At 42.7% G+C, this 22,127-nt stretch overlaps 1 protein-coding gene across 2 annotated transcripts in view; it reads left to right on the top strand.

Annotated features, from left to right (window-relative positions):
• Positions 1-22,127, top strand: part of LOC111873000 (QRFP-like peptide receptor) — a 301,696-nt gene that overhangs the window by 207,884 nt on the left and 71,685 nt on the right. The window contains exon 3 of one of the 2 annotated variants that reach the window (XM_023867354.2): positions 5,998-6,140. In XM_023867354.2, the coding sequence (XP_023723122.1) occupies positions 5,998-6,140 (143 nt within the window). Of the gene's footprint in view, positions 1-5,997; positions 6,141-19,318; positions 19,645-22,127 lie in introns of those variants that run through there. The other variant, XM_033754917.1, reaches the window with a different exon arrangement.

Genomic DNA, 22,127 nt, shown 5'->3' with positions numbered 1-22,127 from the left:
TTATTATTATCATCATCATCATCATCATCATCATCATCATCATCATCATTAATCGGTCGGTATAGTTCGCTTGCGGACTAAAAGAGTTTTTTAATTTTTTGTTGTTAATATGAGAGTTATCACGGCCTAATAGCTGCGTTTCGTATGCAAATGTTGATGAAGCCCACTGAAAATAACACGTTAAATTAAGAGAAGTATAAAACAGCAACATTCTGTTTAACGCATTCTTCCATATACTCGTCTATATTTATACTGTAATGTGTATAGCTAGGCAACGGCGCGATAAACTCCTTGTCGCTTAAGGTCACGCAACAATAGGACGAGTGTTTATAGCTAGTTGCTAGGCAACAGTCACCGCACCAAAGAACTAGCGAGATAGTTATCACGTGACTGGTTTTCTGTGTGGTCTGCGCTACGCAATAATAAAACTGTTTTTTCTGTACGTGGTCCGTGCCGAGAGGATATGAGAAAATATGGGAAGGGGAATTGACTTCACTTGAGCTCCCAAGTTCCAAGGGAACAGCAGCGTGGCCAGAAGAAGAATGAGAAGACAGCGTGTGATGTTACACGTGCTAGCGTTACAGTAATCTTGAGAGTGTAATAACTAATTGTAGTTACGACTAGTGAAGATCAAATAAACCGATTCACCAATCCAAACCCGCGTCTTAGTCAGTGAAAAGCGTAACAGTATAATATGACGTGCCGCCTAGGGCCGGAATATTTGGAGTCAGAACGCATTCATTGCTACACAACAGCTAGCAAACCTAAGAAACGAACTGATTGAGGCAGTTGCATGACAACGGCTAGGAAAACTCGTAGCAACGAGAGAATACGCAAGCTAACTAGTGAAGTTCCCGCTACAACAAAAGCACTGGCTACCGGCGGATAGAACACGTGAAACGGAACCCTTGAACAAGGTGTTTTCTAGCCCAGATACAAAGTGGTACGAAAGGATTACAGAGAGATTACACAGAGATACAGAGAAGACACTTTACCGAGATTAGAGGTGTGAGAGTGTATAACATTGAAGAGGAAACGTCCGACGACGCTATAAGTGTGAATAATTGTACTTGTGAGTGTAAAGAATGGTCGTTCAATAAATATTCGCCCAAATCCGAGACCCGCGTAAATTTTCTTGTCGCGTTGCCTAGGAAACACACGACAAGAATAATATCGGATCGTATCATCTACCTCCATAAAGTGTACATATAGGCTAATTGCACTGGTCATATCTTACGCGGTAACTGCCTTCTAAAAGAAGTTATTGAAGGAAAGATAGAGGGGCGGATAGAAGTGACTAGAAGACGAGGAAGAAGACGTAAGAAGATGCTGGATGACCTTGGGGACAGAAGAGGATATTTTCACTTGAAGGAGAAAGATCTAGATCGCATTAAGTGGAGGAACTGTTTTGGAAGAGACTGTGGACCTGTCGTCTTGACAGATTACTGATGAATGAATAATGACAAATATGTCTTCGTGGTATAGTGGTTAACTAGTTACGCACAAGGACAACTAAAAAATATATTAGGTACACTGTAAAGAGATAGCCCATGTTAATCAATTTGCATATATATACGAATTGTTGAGAAGACTTGGTATGGACTGAAAAACCCAAATTAATCAAATTTAATTCATCCAAAATGATATTATTACTCGCATACTGAAAGACTAATGGCCACTATGAATGTAAAATACCATCCGTCATCGTGGAAAGAGCGTAAAAATGTAAATTTGAGACATGAAACTGGCAATATAACACCAGCATATTTCAATTCTTGCCACATTATTAAACAAACTCATTACCGAGGCGAAGTTCACATCTACATCTCACGAATTTCCCTGAGAATCATCCGAATACGAGAGTTAATCTTGCAGCTGTCTCTGGGCTTTACAAATGGCTACATTAGGTTCTATAACTGCCTCATACAATACCACGAATACAGTCCACAGAACCATCGTGGCTTTACGTTGCTATTGTTTATTTCTTGGGATGGACATATAGCATAGAACAGCTCTGATAACAGCGAATGTGCTGCCTGTGTGGTTACCTCAGCAACAACACAATTCGTTTTAAGGACCGATCCCTGAGTGGTATCAGACATCTATTTTGTTTGAAAAATAAATCCCCCCCCCATTTATTGGCCGTACCTTAAATGCAATAATCCCCTAAAAGTCACTCAATTAAGCGAGGGATGAGGTAATTTCTATTGCATCTCGGAGCATAAAAGAAAATTTTAAATCTCTTCATAACTGTTCTGTAACAAACTCTAATTTCTGTAGGAGGTTGGAGTGCGAATAGTGTTTTCAAACGACAGTACATTTTAGACTTGAATCCCTTCTGACAAAAAAGAAAAGAAGACGAATTAATATGCAGGTTCTCTTCGTGCGTGAAGAGCTTGGGCTAGAAGGGGTTGACGTTCGTGCTCCTTCTTTTGTTTTGAGTGACTCAAGGAAGACTTAAACATTTATGTGTTGAATTTCTGTGCTTCGAGTGGAGAAAGCACTCACACCCTGTCTTTAGTCCTGCTAAATATCATCCAAAGAAAATGGTGTAGAGGAATGGAATTATTAAGTGTGCAGTATTAAAACAAAATTTCGCTCTCAAATCTGGAGCGTGAACCTAACGGCAGAAGCCAAGACTTGGTGCAAATGAGTACCAGTGATCCTGATGTACTTGTACAGCGTGAGCTCACACGCAGGGTCTCTGTTGCAACTGTGATACAGGATAAGTACTGCAGTGCTATTTTCATAACATAACCTCTGGTAGTGGAACTGTTCTTGAGAAACTATCAAGATATTTCCCGCCTTTTGCGGAACCTGAGTGTTATCTGCCGTAATCATGACAGCCAGCCAAAGGACCCTCTCCTGAGGCAATTTGGTTCAGTTCAGATCTGATATCTAATTTTCTTAAGATGGCTTCTAATTTTACAATCCCATTTAATCCTGTGTCCCATAAATTTTCGACTAAATTTATATATATATATATATTCTTTCCCTCGTGCGAACTGCATGCAGGCCCATGTTATTTTTTCCTTGGCACTACAGCCCCAGTGGGCCTAGGCCTACCTCCATGAACTCCGTTCACTTCGGTTTTTCTAGATCTTACACATACGGTAGGACTCCTTGGACGGGTGATCAGCTCGTTGCAAGGCCTCTACCTGTATACAAACACAGAACAACGCACACACAAACTAAACATCCATGCCCTGAGTGGGATTCGAACCCACGATCCCGGTTTCCAAGCGAGCAAAGACAGTATATGCCTTAGACCGCGCGGCTACCGTGACCGGCGCAGGCCCATGTAGTGTATTCCTCTATAATAAATAATAAATAATAAATAGTATTTAGTGCAGAGTAGAGAACGCGAAGCTCCTCATTATGCAGTTTCCGCAAGATCCTCTTCCAAGTATTGCCCGCAAACTTTATTATCCCGTTACGATGGGAGGGGGGATTGAAAACGACGTAGTGACAAGTTTCTAATTCAGTCAATAAGATCTAAACGTTTGTGATGGTGGCAAATTAGTAAAAATATGGTGTTTCTGGGCATTATCCATCGTCCTGTCTTTATCTTGTGCTTGGTTTGTATGCCCCATCTTGGTGATGGTACAAGTGCACGGAGGCAAGGAGCAGCACTATCGATTGAGGCCAACTGAGTATGTTTTACCTGAAGACGGAGAGAGAATCCAGTCTCCGAAACGTTGTGTTTTGTAATATAAACAGAACGGCGTCTATAGATAAGAACAGGACGGTAATATCCAGAAACATACTGTAACGTGGACGGCCGGAGCGTGTATATGCGATATTTCCCAAAGGAGAGCGCAATTTCAGAATAATATTACATCTCATTATAAAACATGCTTTTGATGTACGGAAGTTACAGGGACGCCAGAAAACAATCTGAGTGGAAATTTGCAAATTTATGGACCAATGAACTATAGGTTTTCAGTGTCATTGAGTTGATGACGGGCTAATTAACTCTAGTACATCGTAGGCTTTGTGTGTTTTACATGAATACTGTTATGTAATTTTAGCAGCAATGTAAACTCTCATGTAACCGTGTCATGATGGCAAGCTACAGCGGCACTCGTTGCCCACGGTACGAGATATATTTTCGTACAAACAGCAGTTTGCACATTTCAGCACAAGAAAAGGAGGAGTAATTAGATATAAGGTTCGTATTCATACCCTCTCTGAAATGTGCTGAGTAATACGAGAAAAAATAAACATTTCTGTCAACACATGCTTAGTTAGTTAGTTATTGGAGAGGGTGGGTTTCCCCATGCACTTAGACCTGTATTGGTCCATTGTGCTTCCCTCTATGATTTCTACCAGTCTCTATATCCTACCGGTACTGGTGCTTACCATCAGTCCCGCCCAGCCAGCGAGACCGGCTCTACTAGCTGAGAGGTATCTATAATGCTTCTCCCATCTACCAGAGGTATTAGAGACTGCTGTTGGGCGGGAAACGTCCGTAATTTCTCTCAGTGACCTCCTTTGGAGATATGAGGTTCTTTTACGTGCCGCAAAGCTACGACACGGGACCCACGGCTTAAAGTCCCTCCCGGAGAACTTGTTCCCTGAAATTTTCCGCCCTTAAAAATTCGACGACCTCCGCCGGGTATTTGAACCTGCGTACTACGAGTCATGAGGTGGGTTACCTCTAGACTACGGAGGCCGCTCAACAACACATGCTTAGTTTCAGAATTAAGGTTCCGTGAACATTTAGGAAAAATCTATTCTAACGGTATAGGTTTTTTATTGCTAGTGGGGTGGGACTAAGTCTCTTGTACTGCTGCTACTTCTGGCCTATTGTACCAGCCCCAGATGATAGGTGAGGGTGATTGTGGAGCAATTGGTGGAATGAAGATTGGTAGGGGAAACCGAAGTACTCGGAGAAAACCTGCCCCAGAGCCACTTTGTCCACCATAAATCCCACTTGACCAGACCCGGGATCGAACCCGGGTCGTCGCGGTGGGAAGCCAGCGACTAACCGCTTGAGCTATGGCGCGGCCAATGGTATAAGTTAGTTATGCATCCACGTGGTCTTTTTCTTATAGACCATTCACAACTCTTCCCGAATTCAACTGCAGATCTTAGCAACTGATTTCTAATACGGAATTTTACAAGCAGTTGACACACGAGTTCTCTTAAGCTCTGAGGTCCATTCCGCACTCCCCTTGATTATCCTAGGGAGCAAGAGGATAGTGAATTAACAACTCATCTAAATCTAGTGACAGGGTGAGAAAAGACGCCATGTCACATTACGCAGTAACTACTGCTGCCGTTACAATTTCATGCAGAATTGTTCTATGGACTCGGAAAGTGATTACATCCAGGAGAAGTCCTCAGGCCTTGTTCTTTCATACGATTCGCTAAGAGCTTCTTCTTCTGGACCCTGCTAACTTCAGAGAAGTTTTCGTAAGTTCAAGTGGTAAAAAAGAAAAGTTGTAATATTCTTCTGAGGATAGAATTCCAACGACAGATTCTTAGACATTAATGCGAAAACAATATAGGATTAAACGCTTTAATGGAAACGATGAATAGGTTCTCAACGACACAATTAAATTCTATTCTGCAGAATCTGATAACTTCTCGAGTGATTTATAAATAGACTTTTATTGAAGTTAAACCTCGCCATCTCAAAAGTCATCGAGAGGGTCGGTGCGGAGATAGCGATCTAGAATTGTAGTCGGAAGGTGCTCGGTTTAAATCTCGGTAGGGAAGCTGACTACATAGACTAAGATTGTTCGTGGTTTTCCTCACCACTCCAGCCAAATGACGGGAGAGTACTGTGATTAGTCCATGGCAATTTCCCTCCAAATTTTTCCAGTTTTCTTCTTCATCAATCATAAGCTTTCGATGCCTCTAAGTCCGAACATCGTAAAACAGACCACTGAAAGTCTGGAATTCCATCACTCGATCCTCGTCTTAGCTATTTCCACAGATCTGATGATATGTATAAATTTAATACTTTAACATAATTTCTTTTGGTTACAGTGTCACTAATTATTTTCTGGTGAACCTGTCAGTCGCTGACCTTCTGGTGACTCTGATCTGCATGCCAGTGGCAATAAGTCAAGCCGTCATCAAGATCTGGCTGTACGGAGAGTTCATGTGCAAAATAACATACTACTTGCAGGGTGAGTACTGTCGTGAAGCCTAATAAAATTGTAATATTAATGCAAAATGAAGTGCCTTTCCACAGGTCTGTAATTAGGATGTGCGTATGTAAGAGAGAGAGAGGCACAGTTTGGAAGGCAAAAGCGCCAGAAATTTTATCAACCAGTGATTGTATCTCTATTACTTTTGGACTCCAACTAAACAAAGGGAGGGGCCGCGCTATAGCTCAAGCGGTTAGTCGCTGGCTTCCCACCGCGGCGGCCCGGGTTCGATCCCGGGGTCATGTCAAGTGGGATTTGTGGTGGACAAAGTGTAGCTGGGGCAGGTTTTCTTCGAGTACTTCGGTTTCCCCTGCCAATCTTCATTCCACCAATTGTTCCACAATCACCCTCACCTATCATCTGGGGCTGGTACAATAGGCTAGAAGTGGCCGCAATAAAAGGGACTTAGTCCCACCCCACTAGCAATACGAGGGTCGATCGTACTTATTAATCGACCCTCGTATAAAAAGCAAAGGGAGGACACTGAAGCGACTGAACTTGTGCTGTTAAGGTAGTGGTTCTCAAAAGCATAATGTTCCCGTCGCACTTGGGATATTCATTTTTTTTCTTATGAAAAATTTTATTAGTTCCGTCCAGTGTGACTGGTTAAGATTTTTTTTATTTCAACTATTCATGCCCTTACATGTTTAGGTCTTCAGAGACCACCTTCAGAGCACACATTTGCATCAATACAGTTAAAAGCCACTATTACAGTACATGTTCTAATGAATGGAGCTGGAAGGATTAGGTAAATTGGAAAGAAAGAAATCCACCTCATCGGAACTCGAACCCAAGACCTTCCGGTTTGTAGCATTGTGCCTCAACCAACTATGCTACCGCGTGCCCCAAAAGAAATTATATAACAAAACATTTTAACCGAAAACAGTCTCATCCAACGTAACAGAGTTCTTTCAAATACGAACGCTCAGATAATCGTTTTCACTCCTAAGTGTACAAGACCTCACAACGGTTTGTAATACTAAATGAATCACAAAGTTTTGCCCTGCTACAGCAATTGTCACATGGGCAAATACTTGTCGTTTCCCTTCTATGATAACCTAGCAGACTAGAGACAGGGAATTACGTAGCAAACCGTCCCTCCACAATTAAGCTCCACAATAACAGAGAACTATGACAGAAAGACAATTGTTCACACCGCCGGTTTTTACTTCATTTATGTAATGTAATTTAAAAATTTAATACAGGGGACTGGCTATTGTTATAGCTCACAAAAGTAACAATTTGGGAAGGCTATTACAACGTCTAGTCACTTTAACTTGAGAACTACCTCGTATTTATGTTTCAGTCTGGGGAGCTCTTAAATATTCTAAAATACTAAAGAAGACATTTTAATCTCTATAACAATATTTGTAACCGGTGGGACTTGGCGGTCGGCTGAGTGGGATGTGTGATCCCGAAAATAGAGGTTTCCATTAATGATTAATACAGTATAAAAACGTACATAATTATAATATTCTCTTCATAGAAAAGGATAAGCTCTGTGTTTGCTACGGTGGGAATGCAGCCTCTTTACAGAGAGAGGAGAAACGCAAAAGGCTGATAACCGCTGCCACCGAAGATTCCAGCACTTTTTCCAATCCAGCAGAAAAGTAATTTTCAGTTCATGTTGAGTTTAATTTTGTAAACAACTTCATGATTTTCCTTTCAAGATGGCTTATTATTATATTTATTTTGTTAATTAAAAACCATAGTGTTACTAACTGTCGGAGGAAACAATTTTGGATACTGTGATCAACATTCGCGAGTTGATCAAGAGCGGCTCTGTGATTTCGGAACCCCCAATGAGCACTCGACTGGAGAGGTCGGCCTTCGATTATCCAGACAAGTCGACAGTATGTTACACAAGCTCCATGGTCTTGTAAACGCAACTATTTTTTTTAATACTCGTAAGGTGGGACTAATTCCCTTGTACTGCGGCCACTTCTGGTCTATTGTACCATCCCCAGATGATAGGTGAGGGTGATTGTGGAGCAATTGGTGGAATGAAGATTGGCAGCGGAAACCGAAGTACTAGGAGAAACCCTGCCCCAGCGCCACTTTGTCCACTAGAAATCCCACTTGACCAGAACTGGGATCGAACCCGGGCCGCCACGGTGGGAAGCTAGGGACTAACCGCTTCAGCTATGGCGTGGCCTTAAACACAACTAATCAGACTCACAGCCCTTTGAGTAGCTGCGAGCAGTTCGTAATAAACTGTGCATTATACGCTCCGTAAGCCGAGCTACGAAGTTTAAGTTAATTATTTTGCGTTGTCAGTTAACATCTTAAACAAATGCTCTCTATTATCAGAAATAAAAAGAGCAGCTAAATTAAGACCCAAATGTGTTGGCGATGTGTACATAAAACATATTCGCAGCACCGCAGGCTAACTGGCCAGTTCTTGATGTGGAAATGCATTTACCTGGCACACACCGCAGTTTGTTCCCCACGACATCACAGGAGGTGGATGGAGAAAGTCAGGAGACTAAAGCCTGAAGAGACGTGCGCTAGGCTTTAAGTATGAAATGCTCAGCATTGGCAGGGAGGCTTTTGAAGGAAAATGGTGTCCCGTGTAAGGGGGTACGCATGACGAAATGAGGGGTTCTAGTTCGGATGGTTGGATTTATTAGCACTTCGGTTCTATTGGGAATGTGTAATTTAGTGACACTTTACGGTTCGACATGAAAGGACTCTGACAATGGCGTATGTAGAACTATAAGGCTTGTTTTGGACTCTGTCCATCGTCTGGTATGTATATATATATTCATTCATCCGTAATCTGTCAGCCGACAGGTCCACAGTCTCTTCCAAAACAGTTCCTCCACTTGATGCGACCTTCTGTATATATATAAGGATCCTTATTCGATGAATAAAATGACAATTGATTGCAAGTCAGCAGCTCAGACTGGTGGATGACCCGTGAAAGGGTCGAAAGATGTTGTGTCTCTAATAAACATAATAAAAACAAATGTTGATGCAGTAGTGTCTTCTTTGTTCTGAATTTTAATTGTTGTTGTGTAGCCAGTATATTCTATATTTTATATATCTTATTTATGACACAGAACAGGATGCATACTATTAAGACTAAAATAGAGTGATTGTAAATTGTGTAAATCGGCAATAGTATAATAATTATTTGTAGTGTGGGATGTCGTTATATGAAGAGACAGCCACTTGTTGAACTGTTCTATAATATTTATGATAGTTGCACAGTATATACAGATGCACTTCAGTTTGAAGAACTGAAGACTAATGATACAATAACAATAGTGAACTCTGTAACACCTTTGAACATTGTATTGAAACACAACTCTGAACTGGAAATCTTTCTGTGAAAGTCCAAACACTTTAGTTTCAGTTGCATCCACATTCCCTTTCACAGTAACATGAAGTTCTTGTTATTTCACACTTCCCTCTGAAGAGTCCACGCCACTTCTGCTTCACCAGTGCTACAGACAACTTCATAGCCAAGTTCACACAGTGTATTTATTACTTGTACTGGAGGACCCTTAATGGTCATTCCATTCATCACTTTAAATGAGGAAGGATATTTCTTTGATATTGCTTGAACTTCTTCTGGAATTAGTCCAAAGACTATGCAGTCACTTGCTTGCAAAGAACCTTTCACTACTACATAATATCTTTGCACAGACAGCTTCATGACTATTGCTTCAGTGCTTTCAACCATGCGTTGGATGTCCATGTTTGAACAGACAATCACTTATTGAACTGTCCTGTAAATCGTATTTATTACAGCTGCACAGTATACACAGACGAACTTGCGTTTGAAGAATTGAAGAATAATAATAACAATAATGAACAGACTGAACCAGAACTGTAGAACTGTAGAATCTAGAACTGTAACTGTAACTTCCACTCAATTTGTCTTCTTATGTAACCTAGAGTCGGACATATAGAAAACATATCACTGTCTGTATTGTTGTAGGCTTTGCCTAGCAACCGCTGTTTACTCGTCGTTGCTAAGCAATGAAGCTCGCGTTGTCACACTTGCTTAAATGTGGGCAGTTCCCACATCAGCCCCCGCGGAGATCGTTGCTCAGCTGTTGAAGCGATCAGGAAAATGTACATGACGTCCGGAGCGTGTAGTTCGTTGTAAAGGCTGTGGTGGCACGGCATCCGGAACCGCGGTTGGGGTTTCGTCGGCTGCGGGGGTGAAGGTCTCGGTGGTGGTCCCACGGCCTGTCTCGTTTAATATGTAGGCAGGTTTGACCCTATCGGTTGACACGGTGGCGAGCCTGCCGCGCACGAGGATTTGCAGTGTCTTCTCCTTCCGTGATAGGACCTGATAGGGGCCGCTGTAGGGGGGCTCCAACGATCTACGAGTCGTGTCCTGCCGGAGGAAGACGTGCGTGCACTTCTCGAGGTCGCTGTGCACGAATGTAGCCGGGGAGGCGTGGCGTGTTGCTGGAATTGGTCTGAGGTGAAACATACGTACATAACAACGTAAGCGAGCATCACTCATAACATGTAAGCAATTCACCCACACCAAACTACATAAATACATACAGCTCGAAACTTAGATTATAATAATACACGCTAATTTACTTTCAGATATGAAACATAACCACGAAACCCGGAAGATACCATCGTCTACCTTACACGACAAGAAACACGGAAGTTAACATCGTAACAACGGGACAACATATATATATATATTGTGACATGTTGGGCAACGGAGAACACCACCCCAGCAGTGACGTGGCGGGTGAGTGAGCGCTCCGTCACCCCCCCTCCGCACGGTGACGTAACGAAGGAATACCGCGGTTGCTAGGCAGCAGTAAACAACTCCGGACAGCGTTGCTAGCAACACGACACCACACAACAATGGAACGAGGCTAGATACGGAGCAGCGAAGACTATTCACAGTTCCGAGTTAGTTCCGAGTTAGTTCCGAGTCAGAGTGTGTGATCAACAGTTCTCCATTTAGCCAGCGGAGAGTTCCCAGTTAGCCAGCAACCAGTCAGTTGTATTCTGGCATTTGCAGTGTGGTATTTGTGATACTGTAGATAGCAGTAATTGCGAATCTGTAATTTGGGTGATTGTAAGTGCGAATGTGAAATAAAATTCGCTATATCAAATACGGCGTGAAGTTATTTGTCGCGTTATACACCCAACACGCGACAATATATGTGTACACGTATATAAAACTGAACCAAAATTATAAGTATCATTAGGATCTTAACAGTTAACACTATAGATCCACATTGGAATAACTGAGTAACGTATGACGTATTTAAGAATTCCGCCTGATAATGATCGAAATATGTAGCGGTCACTAAATAAAGCTAATATAACACAGTGATTTTAGATTCGTTTAATAATTTTATAAATATTTTGTGGTGACGGCCAAAATCCACATCAAGACACACAATAAAGACAGGGTTCCTACTGTGGGAGCTGCCCACATTCAAACAAGCGCGACAACGCAAGCTTCATTGCTTGTTTGAATGTGGGCAGCTCCCACAGTAGGAACCCTGTTTACTCGTCGTTGCTAAGCAATGAAGCTTGCGTTGTCAAGCTTGTTTGAATGTGGGCAGCTCCCACAGTAGGAACCCTGTTTACTCGTCGTTGCTAAGCAATGAAGCTTGCGTTGTCAAGCTTGTTTGAATGTGGGCAGCTCCCACAGTAGGAACCCTGTTTACTCGTCGTTGCTAAGCAATGAAGCTTGCGTTGTCAAGCTTGTTTGAATGTGGGCAGCTCCCACAGTAGGAACCCTGTTTACTCGTCGTTGCTAAGCAATGAAGCTTGCGTTGTCAAGCTTGTTTGAATGTGGGCAGCTCCCACAGTAGGAACCCTGTTTACTCGTCGTTGCTAAGCAATGAAGCTTGCGTTGTCAAGCTTGTTTGAATGTGGGCAGCTCCCACAGTAGGAACCCTGTTTACTCGTCGTTGCTAAGCAATGAAGCTTGCGTTGTCAAGCTTGTTTGAATGTGGGCAGCTCCCACAGTAGGAACCCTGTTTACTCGTCGTTGCTAAGCAATGAAGCTTGCGTTGTCAAGCTTGTTTGAATGTGGGCAGCTCCCACACTACCATTGGGCTCACCACCGTCTAGGTGGTCATAACCGTGGGCAGTGTAACCAGAGACTTTTACTGCATGATAGATGGATGTAAGATTCCTAATGGCAGACGATGTCTGTTTTACGGGGTTGTGTTGGAGCCTGTAAGTCGGTTAACCTCTGAGAAGTACCATTAAAAGCTCCAATGAAGCGGGTTCACAATGAATGTCTGGAAGAACTGCAAGCTTTGCTAACTACGGTGCTTTAATGGGAGGTCTTTTTAATGTTCTTTGCCCTTTTTATTCAGAAGTGCGGGTCATTCGCGCAATCCGTTCAGCTGTATGAGGTGGTGGCTCGCTGCGTTCGGACATGTTTGGTTTTCCGATAGTTACGGCGCCAGAATTAGACCGAGCCCTGGCTATTTTATTTCAATTACAGCCTTGTGGTGAGAGCCATGGAACTGTCCGCAGCCTCTTGCTGTGGTACCGACGCAGTGCATTGACTGGCACCAAGTGCAGCAGAGAAAGCAACGTTCATATTCTCAGTGGCGGTCACAGTCTGGGTTGAAAACAATGACAGCAGGCAATTAAGCTCTGTGAACTAGAGTTAGTGCGGAATGGGGACGTTAAGGTTTGTATTCGTTGCCTAGGAGACGTCCTCAATAATTCCTCTGTTGTCGTGAGGATTGAGACCTTCTCTATTAAGTAAGGGAAGTTCTGTTGTCGACCGCGTTACACGGGGTTTTCTGGTCCGATATCTTCATGCTCTGAGCAACCCGTCACAGTGTACCATCGATAATAACTTCAAATGCACCGTGCAAGGCCAAATATGCAACAGACAGTATATCAATGAAGCAAGTTTTCTGTGGTGGTGTACAGGAATGTGATAGGAAAGGGATCCTGCAAAGGCCATACGTTGAAAATGTACTTATAAGGTTTTCCTACCTCAATTTTATTAATGACATTATATGTTCTTAAGCCCTCATCTACTGATTCATCTTGGATAAAAGCCGGGGTATCTCAGCGAATATACTGACGGGCTAAACGACCGGGATTCGATTCCCAGAAAGGAACAGTCATTAATTTCGCCACTACATAAAACAGATTCTTGGCTCACCCAGCTTCCTATGTATTTGGTAACCCGGAGGCGATTACCGCAATGGCAAAACGGCCGAAGGGCGAATCTGTCACTAACCTCGGTGTTTAGAATATGTGGAGGTATGTCGCCATCGTCCGTATGTCTTTATGGCACAGGGACAACCTTTGCTGTTATCCTGGGATACGAGCAGCAAGTATCAGTAGGCTTATCATTCCTAACACGTTCTAAATGCTGTCTTGCTTTATACTCACGAACGGCTTTCAGTGCTGAATTCGTTAAACGGTATATTGCGGAAAATCTGTCAAGTTAAAAATCATGTAGACAGTTAATTAACCTACTATACGGCTTAAGAACTGTACTGTGCAGACCAGAAGCGATGTCACACACCGTTAACGGCACCAGACAACGCTCACACTTGATCAATACACCCGCATCTATTCTTCTGCCAAGATTTGTAGCTCTTTTATCGGAAAAAATACAGAATGATAGAGGTTTCAAAAATTCAGTCGCAGTTAGAGCTGTTTCGGGTCCAATTATGCAGTCAGACTCTCGACTCTTTTCTTTCCCTCTTGTTTCATCATTCTAGCCAAGTTAATGAATCTTTTATTAGAAACACTCCTCAGATATTTTGCATAGAAATTACATTCTCGTTTGAATTAAATACGTAAACTTCATGTCAAATGTCCTCATTTCTGTCGATAAAGACATCTGAGCTTGTTAAGTATGTCTCTCGTCAGCACGTCATGGCGTCTGCTTGGGCTGCAGATGACGTGACAGCCTCTAGATATGGCGGTTAGCTGTAAGTACAGTGTGAATGTGTTGGCACTGAGAATATTTGGCTTAAGAAGAAGTGACAGGAGGCTGAAGAAAATCACATAATACGAAGCTTTCCAAATACTATTACGATAATAAAATGCAGAAGAGACTGACGTGTAAGATGTGGGGAATTATACAGTGTGAATGTAGGAAACCTGAACACATAAGAAATTTTTGGATACGTAGGCACGGATAGACGAACAATGTTGTCATGTGTATTAGAGACATTTAAGCGATGTTTTGACGGGTGAATAGATTTATTGGATGCTCACATGTTGTAACTACAAATAATTATAACACTCACAACATTACTGTAACTATTGCACACAAAGTCTTCAATGTCTGTTAACATTTCACCCCTGAATCGTCACAATCCCTTCCCGTGACGGCTTCATGTCCTCGACTCACGGCATCTCAGCTGCTACTGACTGTAATCTCTCGGATTCTATTTCTGGATTCTTATCTCGGTCTGAGCTAGCTTTAGGCTACCCGAAGATAGAACACCACGTACAATAGTTCTGTTATTCGCCGTTGCCATGAAAACGTGTGTTTATCTAACCGTTGACTAGCAACAAATGTCTCTGTTGTGTTTCTCTAACTGCACACTTCTGGCTTTCAGAAGTCATGTCACAATATTAAAAGACATCTTGAAGAAGCAGGATAGACATTGTGGGAGTCTGTGGAATGGGTTCTCTGGTGTGAAGAAAGGCCAAGTGCGAGCTCCAATGTGCACGGTAAAGAAAGATCATGTTGTACAGAAGGCAGATAATTATTTAACTAATGACTATTAGTTTTAACGACGCAGTCTTCTCCATGGAGTTAGTTTAGTGTTACCATATATCGATGTTTGTTTAGACAGGAAAACAACGAGATAAAATATGCCTATGGCTGTCATGACAAAATTTCGGCCCAAGAATGTACAATATCATTTTTATTATAAATGAAGTGAAATCTCTTGTTTTTGAAGAATCAGTTTATGTGTATTGTGGCGACAAGCAGCACATCAATGCATGGTTCCATACAGGGTGAGGTACTAAGGGAACGCGTGTCATCACTTGCAGGATTCAAAAAGATCAACCCCCCGACCCGCGGCCCGGGAACCTAGAGCTGAATTACTGTGGTACTGGAGACGAAGATGGGCTGATAATCTAGGCCATAATTATATCGAATGTAAGTTCATTGAATTTGTTTTCGATAACGTGACATGAATATATACTTAATGATATCCTGGCCGAGCCATAGCTCAAGCGGTTAGTCGCTGGCTTCCCACCGCGTCGGCCTGGGGTCGATCCCGTGTCTGGTCAAGTGGGATTTGTGGTGGGCAAAGTGGCACTGGGGCAGGTTTTCTCCGAGTACTTCGGTTTCCCCTGCCAATCTTCATTCCACCAATTGTTCCACAATCACCCTCACCTATCATCTGGGGCTGGCACAATAGGCTATAAGTGGTCGCAGTACAAGGGCTTAGTCCCACTCCACTAGCAAAAAAAATGATTTCTTCATTTCTCCATACGAGGTACATATTTAAATAGCAGAAGTTCATCAAGCATGACTGGTTTACGAGTAATAGGAATAAGTAAAAGTTTTAATTTCCATGTTTCGACGACTATTGGCCGTCATCAGAAGCCATACCCAGGACTAAAGAGAGACCACTTTATTTACGTCATTGTCCTACACAATACAACGTGCTTCACGGCATTACACACACCTTACAGACGGACACTCGGCCCACAATATGACGTAACTAACCACAGAAACGAAGGCTGTCATTACATTCTTCTGCATACTTAATATGATTTTACTTATTTCAGCCGGTTGAAACCAATAACTCTTGATACACACTGTCTTACTTTGAATAACTATTATAAGACCATGTATGACATTAAATATGCTCAAAAAACAAAATACGTAAAGTATATTACCTTTACAGAGTTTGGTGCGCCTGCTGATGATGGCTAAGAACGGCCGAAGTAGGTAAAGACAAAACGTTTACTTAACTCCTATTAAACGTACTTCTGCTACTTAACTCTCTATGCTTACTTCAAGACCAATCTCTTAGCGTCCAAGGGAGTGTCTCTACTTTTATGACGTGTGTTTTTCCGTAGTAACAACAACGACTGTATGGAACTCAAATTAATTTGCCCCATTCAGTTTCAATTTTCCCCCAATTTCTTGGACGTATGAAGTATTCTGAAGAAAATCAATGGTTGTAAAATACTTCGTGGTGTCAGAAAATTATGAGACAATTTTTACTTATGTATATTTTACTGCATGTTTCCTTTAAAACATATTAATCATTATTCGTACAAGCACTTCCATGGATACACAGATTTCAGTGAGAATACTGTACAGTCTTTCTCTCTATAACTGAACCGTATGCTCCCTTGTGGTCTATAAATATGGATTGCCTTAGTGTGTTTTGTTTATTCTTCAGTGTCTGAGAAACAGAGAACATCAAGAAATTTCTATAGTATCGCAGATCCTGAAATTTCAAAATTTTCCATACATTTGCCACCATCACAGCTCTTAGTGCACCTGCCCGTATTCATCAGATATGCAGATCTACTTAGAGAGACGGTTTGCACAAATTACTGAAACTTAATGAAACTCTATACGAGTACAGCTCTTTTTGAGAAAATCGTCATTTTATTTTGGAGCCAATTTGAGGGCCCCGACTTTCAGATCAAGAATGCGTGTATTAGTTGGGTATCGACCTATGAGAGATAAATACCAAACATAAATAACATCCGTTAAAATGCTCAGGCTCTAGCGAGGCATATGTCCATACATACACAAAAAACACATGCGGTATTCTAAAAATCACTTTTTAGTCTATTTTCCATATTTTGAAAAAAAATTATGCTTATGAGATCATCCCTATTAATTTTTGAATGCCTGAACCAATCTTAATTAAACTTGGTATATAATGGCACCTAACGCCATCGCAACGGCCTAATTAATATACCTCTTCCATCAGTAACACCCACATTAGAGCCACACAAATTTATAAGGCTAAACTTTAATATTTCTTGAAATCCAATATAAATCTTTATTAACCTGGTACATATATTGTACCACATGAAACCTTCTGAACACCATACTCAATTAGTCCTTTCTATCAGTAGTACAAACATAACAACCCCTAAAATTGTTGCGGTAATGAAAGCAATGTTACTTAAACGCCTGAACAGATCGTCATGAAAATTGGTATATCATGCCACAAAGCTCACATCAACGGCACCCATTATAAATCCCTAAATCAGTAATACCAACATTACATTCTTTCAAATTGTTGAGGCAAAACCTTAATATTGCTTCACCAGTGTTACCAATCATCATGGAACTTGGTATGTATTTCATGTCATCAGGACTGATCTCAATGGCGCATTTCATAATTTCTTCCCATCAGTAATACCAACATTTGGGTTCCGCAGATTTCTAAGACAAAACCCTTAATATTGCTAGAACGCCTGTGCCAACCTTCGTGAAACTTGGTAAGAATATCATGCCATATGAAGGAATCTCAACGGTTTAATTAATATATCCTTCCCAACAGTAACACCAACATTGCAGACTTTCAGATTTCTGAGATATAGCCTCAGTATTGCTTGAACGCCCATATCAATCTTCATGAAACTTGGTATGTACATTTTACCATATGAAGCCTGTTTACGGCAGTCTCCATAAGTCCATTCCATCAGTAATACCAACATTACCGCCTCTAAAACTATTACGGTAATCACCGTAATATTACTTAAATGCCTAAATAGATTTTCATGAATGGTACGTACATCATGTCACCTGAACCCATCTCAGCGGTGCATTTCATAAACCCCTTCAGTCAGTAATAACAAAATTACAGTCTTCATAATTTCTGAGGCAAAACCTTAATATTATTTCAACCCTGAAACAATCTTCATGAAACTTGGAATGTGTATCATGCTATTTGAGCCCATCTCAAGGATGCATTAAAATTTTTTTCTTCAGCGAAACCAACATTACAGCTTCTCAAGTTTCAGAGGCAAAACCGGAATATTGCTTGAAAACCTGTACCAGTCCTCATTAAACTTTTTATGTATATCATGCCAATAAAGCCAACTGAACGACATCCTCCATACCAGAATTACAGCATCTAAAATTACTGCGATAATAAACGTAACGTTACTTAAATTCCTCAACAGATCGCCATGGCAACTGATGACATCTGAGCCAATTTAAAGGGCTCACTTTATAAATACCTTCCATCAGCAGTACCAATGTTACAGTCTTTCCTGATGCTAAATCTTAATATTCCCTCAACACCTGTAACAATCTACAGGAAACTTTATGTATACATCATGCTACATGAGGCTATCTCAAAGGCATACTCCACAAGACCCTCAATTAGTAATACCAACATTACAACCTAAAATGTTTAGGTAGTAACCGTTATGTTACTTACATGCCCAAACCGATCGTCATGGATGTTAGTATATATACCATGCCTTCTGAGATCATCTCAACTGCGTTAAGAAATCTCATTAGTAGTACCAACACTACAACCTCTCAAAACTGTTGAGGTAATAACCTTAAAATTACCTGAATGCCCAAACTACTCTTCATGAAACTTGGTATGTATATCATGTCATCTGATGCCATTTCAACGGTGTACCTCATAAATCACTCCCATCAGTAACACCAACACCACAGCCTCCCAAACTGTATCGTTTTATTGATTTCATTCATACTAAAGTGTTCCTTCTACCTATCTCATCAGATACTAAAATTACAGCAGAAGGAAAGCGGTCCATATGGTTTTTCTCTACGTGTAAATCCGCCAAAAGATCGAGTTAGAATTTTCTCAGTACATGATGCTTTCTCATAAACATGTAGTATATATTAAAGTAAAGTAAAAGTAAAGCTATCTCTGTACCAGGCCGCGAAGGCCCGTAGGGTTGTGTGACGTTGAGGGTCCCACATTATCTAGAAAATCGGCTCACAGATGGCAGTAAGGTTGTCAGCCTTACGCGCCGGCCGCACTTTACTCCCCAGGAAAATTATTTAATTAATTCCTGGTACTTATTTCTGTTAGAGGCTGAGTAAACCCCAGGGTCTAGTACGGCTGGAAGGATTAGGTCAACTGAAAAAATCCAATGACCTGTTGTGCCCCGGCACTAGATACTAGATATATTTTTGTATTATCATTAATTTTAGTTCATTTGTAATAAAATGGAAGGAACAGTCACCGGAAGTGAATGAGATCAGACTAATGAGTGTGTGGTATCCGGTAGGCAGCCATTTTATGATGCATCGGTTAGAGAACTACGCACGTACACCAGTGACCATATATGGGCAAGTTTTGAAACGGCAAGAGACGAACGCCAATGGGAAAAGACTATTCTAGGGCGGTTCCACGCGTGGGTAGTACTCGCGCGTCGCGTAGAGACCTATAAAAGCCCCAGACGCGAGTGCTGAAAGAAGGCTTCTGGGCGTAGTTGTTGCTACCGAACTCTGTGACAGTGCCAACAATGAAGGGACCAGCAAGAGTCGCCATTCTGTGTCTACTATGCTGTTCGAGTGAGTACTTGCCTCTTTTCGGGTCACTGTCAGTGGTAAACTAAAACACTCAGAATTGTGAACTGAAGGACTGATTTGAGTAGGACTCCATGATGATGAGGCGATAGGCCAAAGAATGAATATCCTGTACTTGTAGTTTTAGTCAGATTTATTTTCATGTTATAAGTTAGGTATCAGAGAGAGAAAGTTGAAGTAATACATCCTCTATGTGTTTTGTACCTGTGTGTTTATTTTACCTGGTATCTCCCGAGCCCGGTAAGGGCTATCCACGAGCCCATTAGGGGTCGGCGCTACCCCAACCCCTTAGGGCACAACAAAACTGGTGGCAGCTGCGGGATAATTGTGACTCAGCCCGAGTTACAGGACTTGCACCCCGAAGGAAAGAAGGGACGTGGATAACGTGGATGGCTCTTACTACCTCATAATGTTATTTGAGGCTGGGAGTGATCCGGGTCTGTGACAAGGGTTATGTGTTGCTGGGGACAGTGCACTTGTGGGAAGGGACTTGACCCCCGAGACGCACCCCTGTTTACTGTTCTTTTGGTCCATGTTGTTGCCGCAACTAGCCCTACCGCTTTGCAGGATTCGGATGTGTTTGCTTTGGCGCTAGTGAAAAACTTTTTCCGTAAGTACATGAAAGTTGATCCTGACAGAATAGACGAGCATGCACCTAAGTTTCAGCAGTTAGGAGTAGACTCGCGACTTGAAATTGCATTTGAAGGTACCCCCAAGGGATTCCAGGCCCCATGTTATAAGGTATTTACCACTGAGAACTCGAACGGGACGGTAGTGTTCGATGTAGAGACTAGGATCGTCCAGAGGTATATAACCCCAGGATGTACGTATAACGACCTAGAAATAGAGAGAACCGACTTCCTGTCCACCTATTGTGGGGAGCCATTTGAGGAGGGATTATACTCTGAACCGTCCGCAGGACCTCCCGGACGCCAGAAGGCACTCCGCCCCATAGATATTCGGCCTTTCCCAGGCAGGGAGAATATATGGTCCCACGAAAGGGAACGTATAAGTTATCCACAAACCGAATGGTAGAAGGCCCCAGAGCCGAGTACGCCAACGTTCCAGGAATGCCTACCCGAAGGTAGACGCACTCCGACCCAGAAGGAACCTAGACCACAAACCATGGCAGAGTCAGTGGAAATCGAGATCCTCCAAGCTCAGATGGAAGAGCTTCGGAACCCTCCGAATTGGGGACGGCCCTAGAGGTCAGAGCAAAGACGTCTCGCTTGTCGCAGGCATCAAGGAATGGACTGGAGAGAGCCAGGGTAAGCCCGTGCACGACTTCTTGACCCAGATTGAAACCTTAGCTAAGGTGAGCGGATGGACGAATCAGGATAAGGCCCTCATTGTGAAGGCGAAGTTACTGGGATTGGCCCTTCAATACTTGCATGGGCGCGAGGATCTGGGCAGAGATGGATGCCCGTATGAAGTGTTAAGATCGGCCTTGTTAGAGAGGTTCAGTGACAAGCTCCCTGATCAGTACTACTACACCAGTCTCCAGGAGGCAATCCAAGGTAAGGAGGAAGGAGCGGAAGAGTTTGGAGATCGTTGCCGGAAATTGTGTCAGAAAACCATCCGTAGGGTTGACGATGAGGAGACGCAGCGTGTGATTAATGAGGAGGCCGAGCGTAGGCTGCTCGCCGCATATATCCATGGACTCAGAGGTGTCGTAGACCAGCAGGTGCGGTACCAGATGCCGAATAAGATGGATCAAGCGGTGAAGCTGTCTGTGACCATCGAGAACGTGGAAAAGCACAGACGACTGAGGGAAGGTCCCAGTAACATCTTCGCCGCCAGGCAGGACGCCAGATGCTATCGTTGTGCGAAACCAGGGCATTATGCGAGGGACTGCCGACAAGCCCCTGATCATGTTCTGCCAGAATGGAGGACGCAAAGTGGTCCGCGGGGAAAGGGGAGAAGTGGCCCTCCGCACACACACACATGGCAACCCGAGGAGATAGGTCCGGAGGAGGACCCAGAGGACGAGAACCCCGGCGACCAGCACGGCCTTGGGTTCCCTATGATGACGGTCGCACGTCTGAAATTCAGTGACACAAATGCCGTGAGTTTGGGCATATACGTCGGGATTGCCCACGGGTGCCCCGGGCCAATCCGCCCCCAAACGGGCACGGTTCGGCACTCAGATCCCCAGTGTCGAACCCACAGTCGTCGGCGAGAAGATAGGTCGATTGCAGATGACCGTTGCCGGGCCCGAGCTCCTGTTGGAAATAGAAATAGAGGGGAGAATTCATCAAATGTTAGTCGATTCAGGAGCAAGTGTGAGTGCGATAAAACCCGAAATTGTCACGTCTGAAATTCAAACGACACAAATAACCGCAAGAGGGATTACCGGAAGTAAGTTAAGGGTAATGGGAACACAGCTGATGACGTTTAATGTAGGCAACAGTATTTTCAATTACGAATTTTTGGTAGCTCCACTTGACGCGGAGTATAGTGGTATTTTA

This window comes from Cryptotermes secundus, unplaced genomic scaffold (genome assembly GCF_002891405.2).
Source record: "Cryptotermes secundus unplaced genomic scaffold, Csec_1.0 scaffold1678, whole genome shotgun sequence".
NCBI classification, from domain to species: Eukaryota; Metazoa; Arthropoda; class Insecta; order Blattodea; family Kalotermitidae; genus Cryptotermes; species Cryptotermes secundus.
This window is presented reverse-complemented; position numbering and strand designations above follow the sequence as displayed.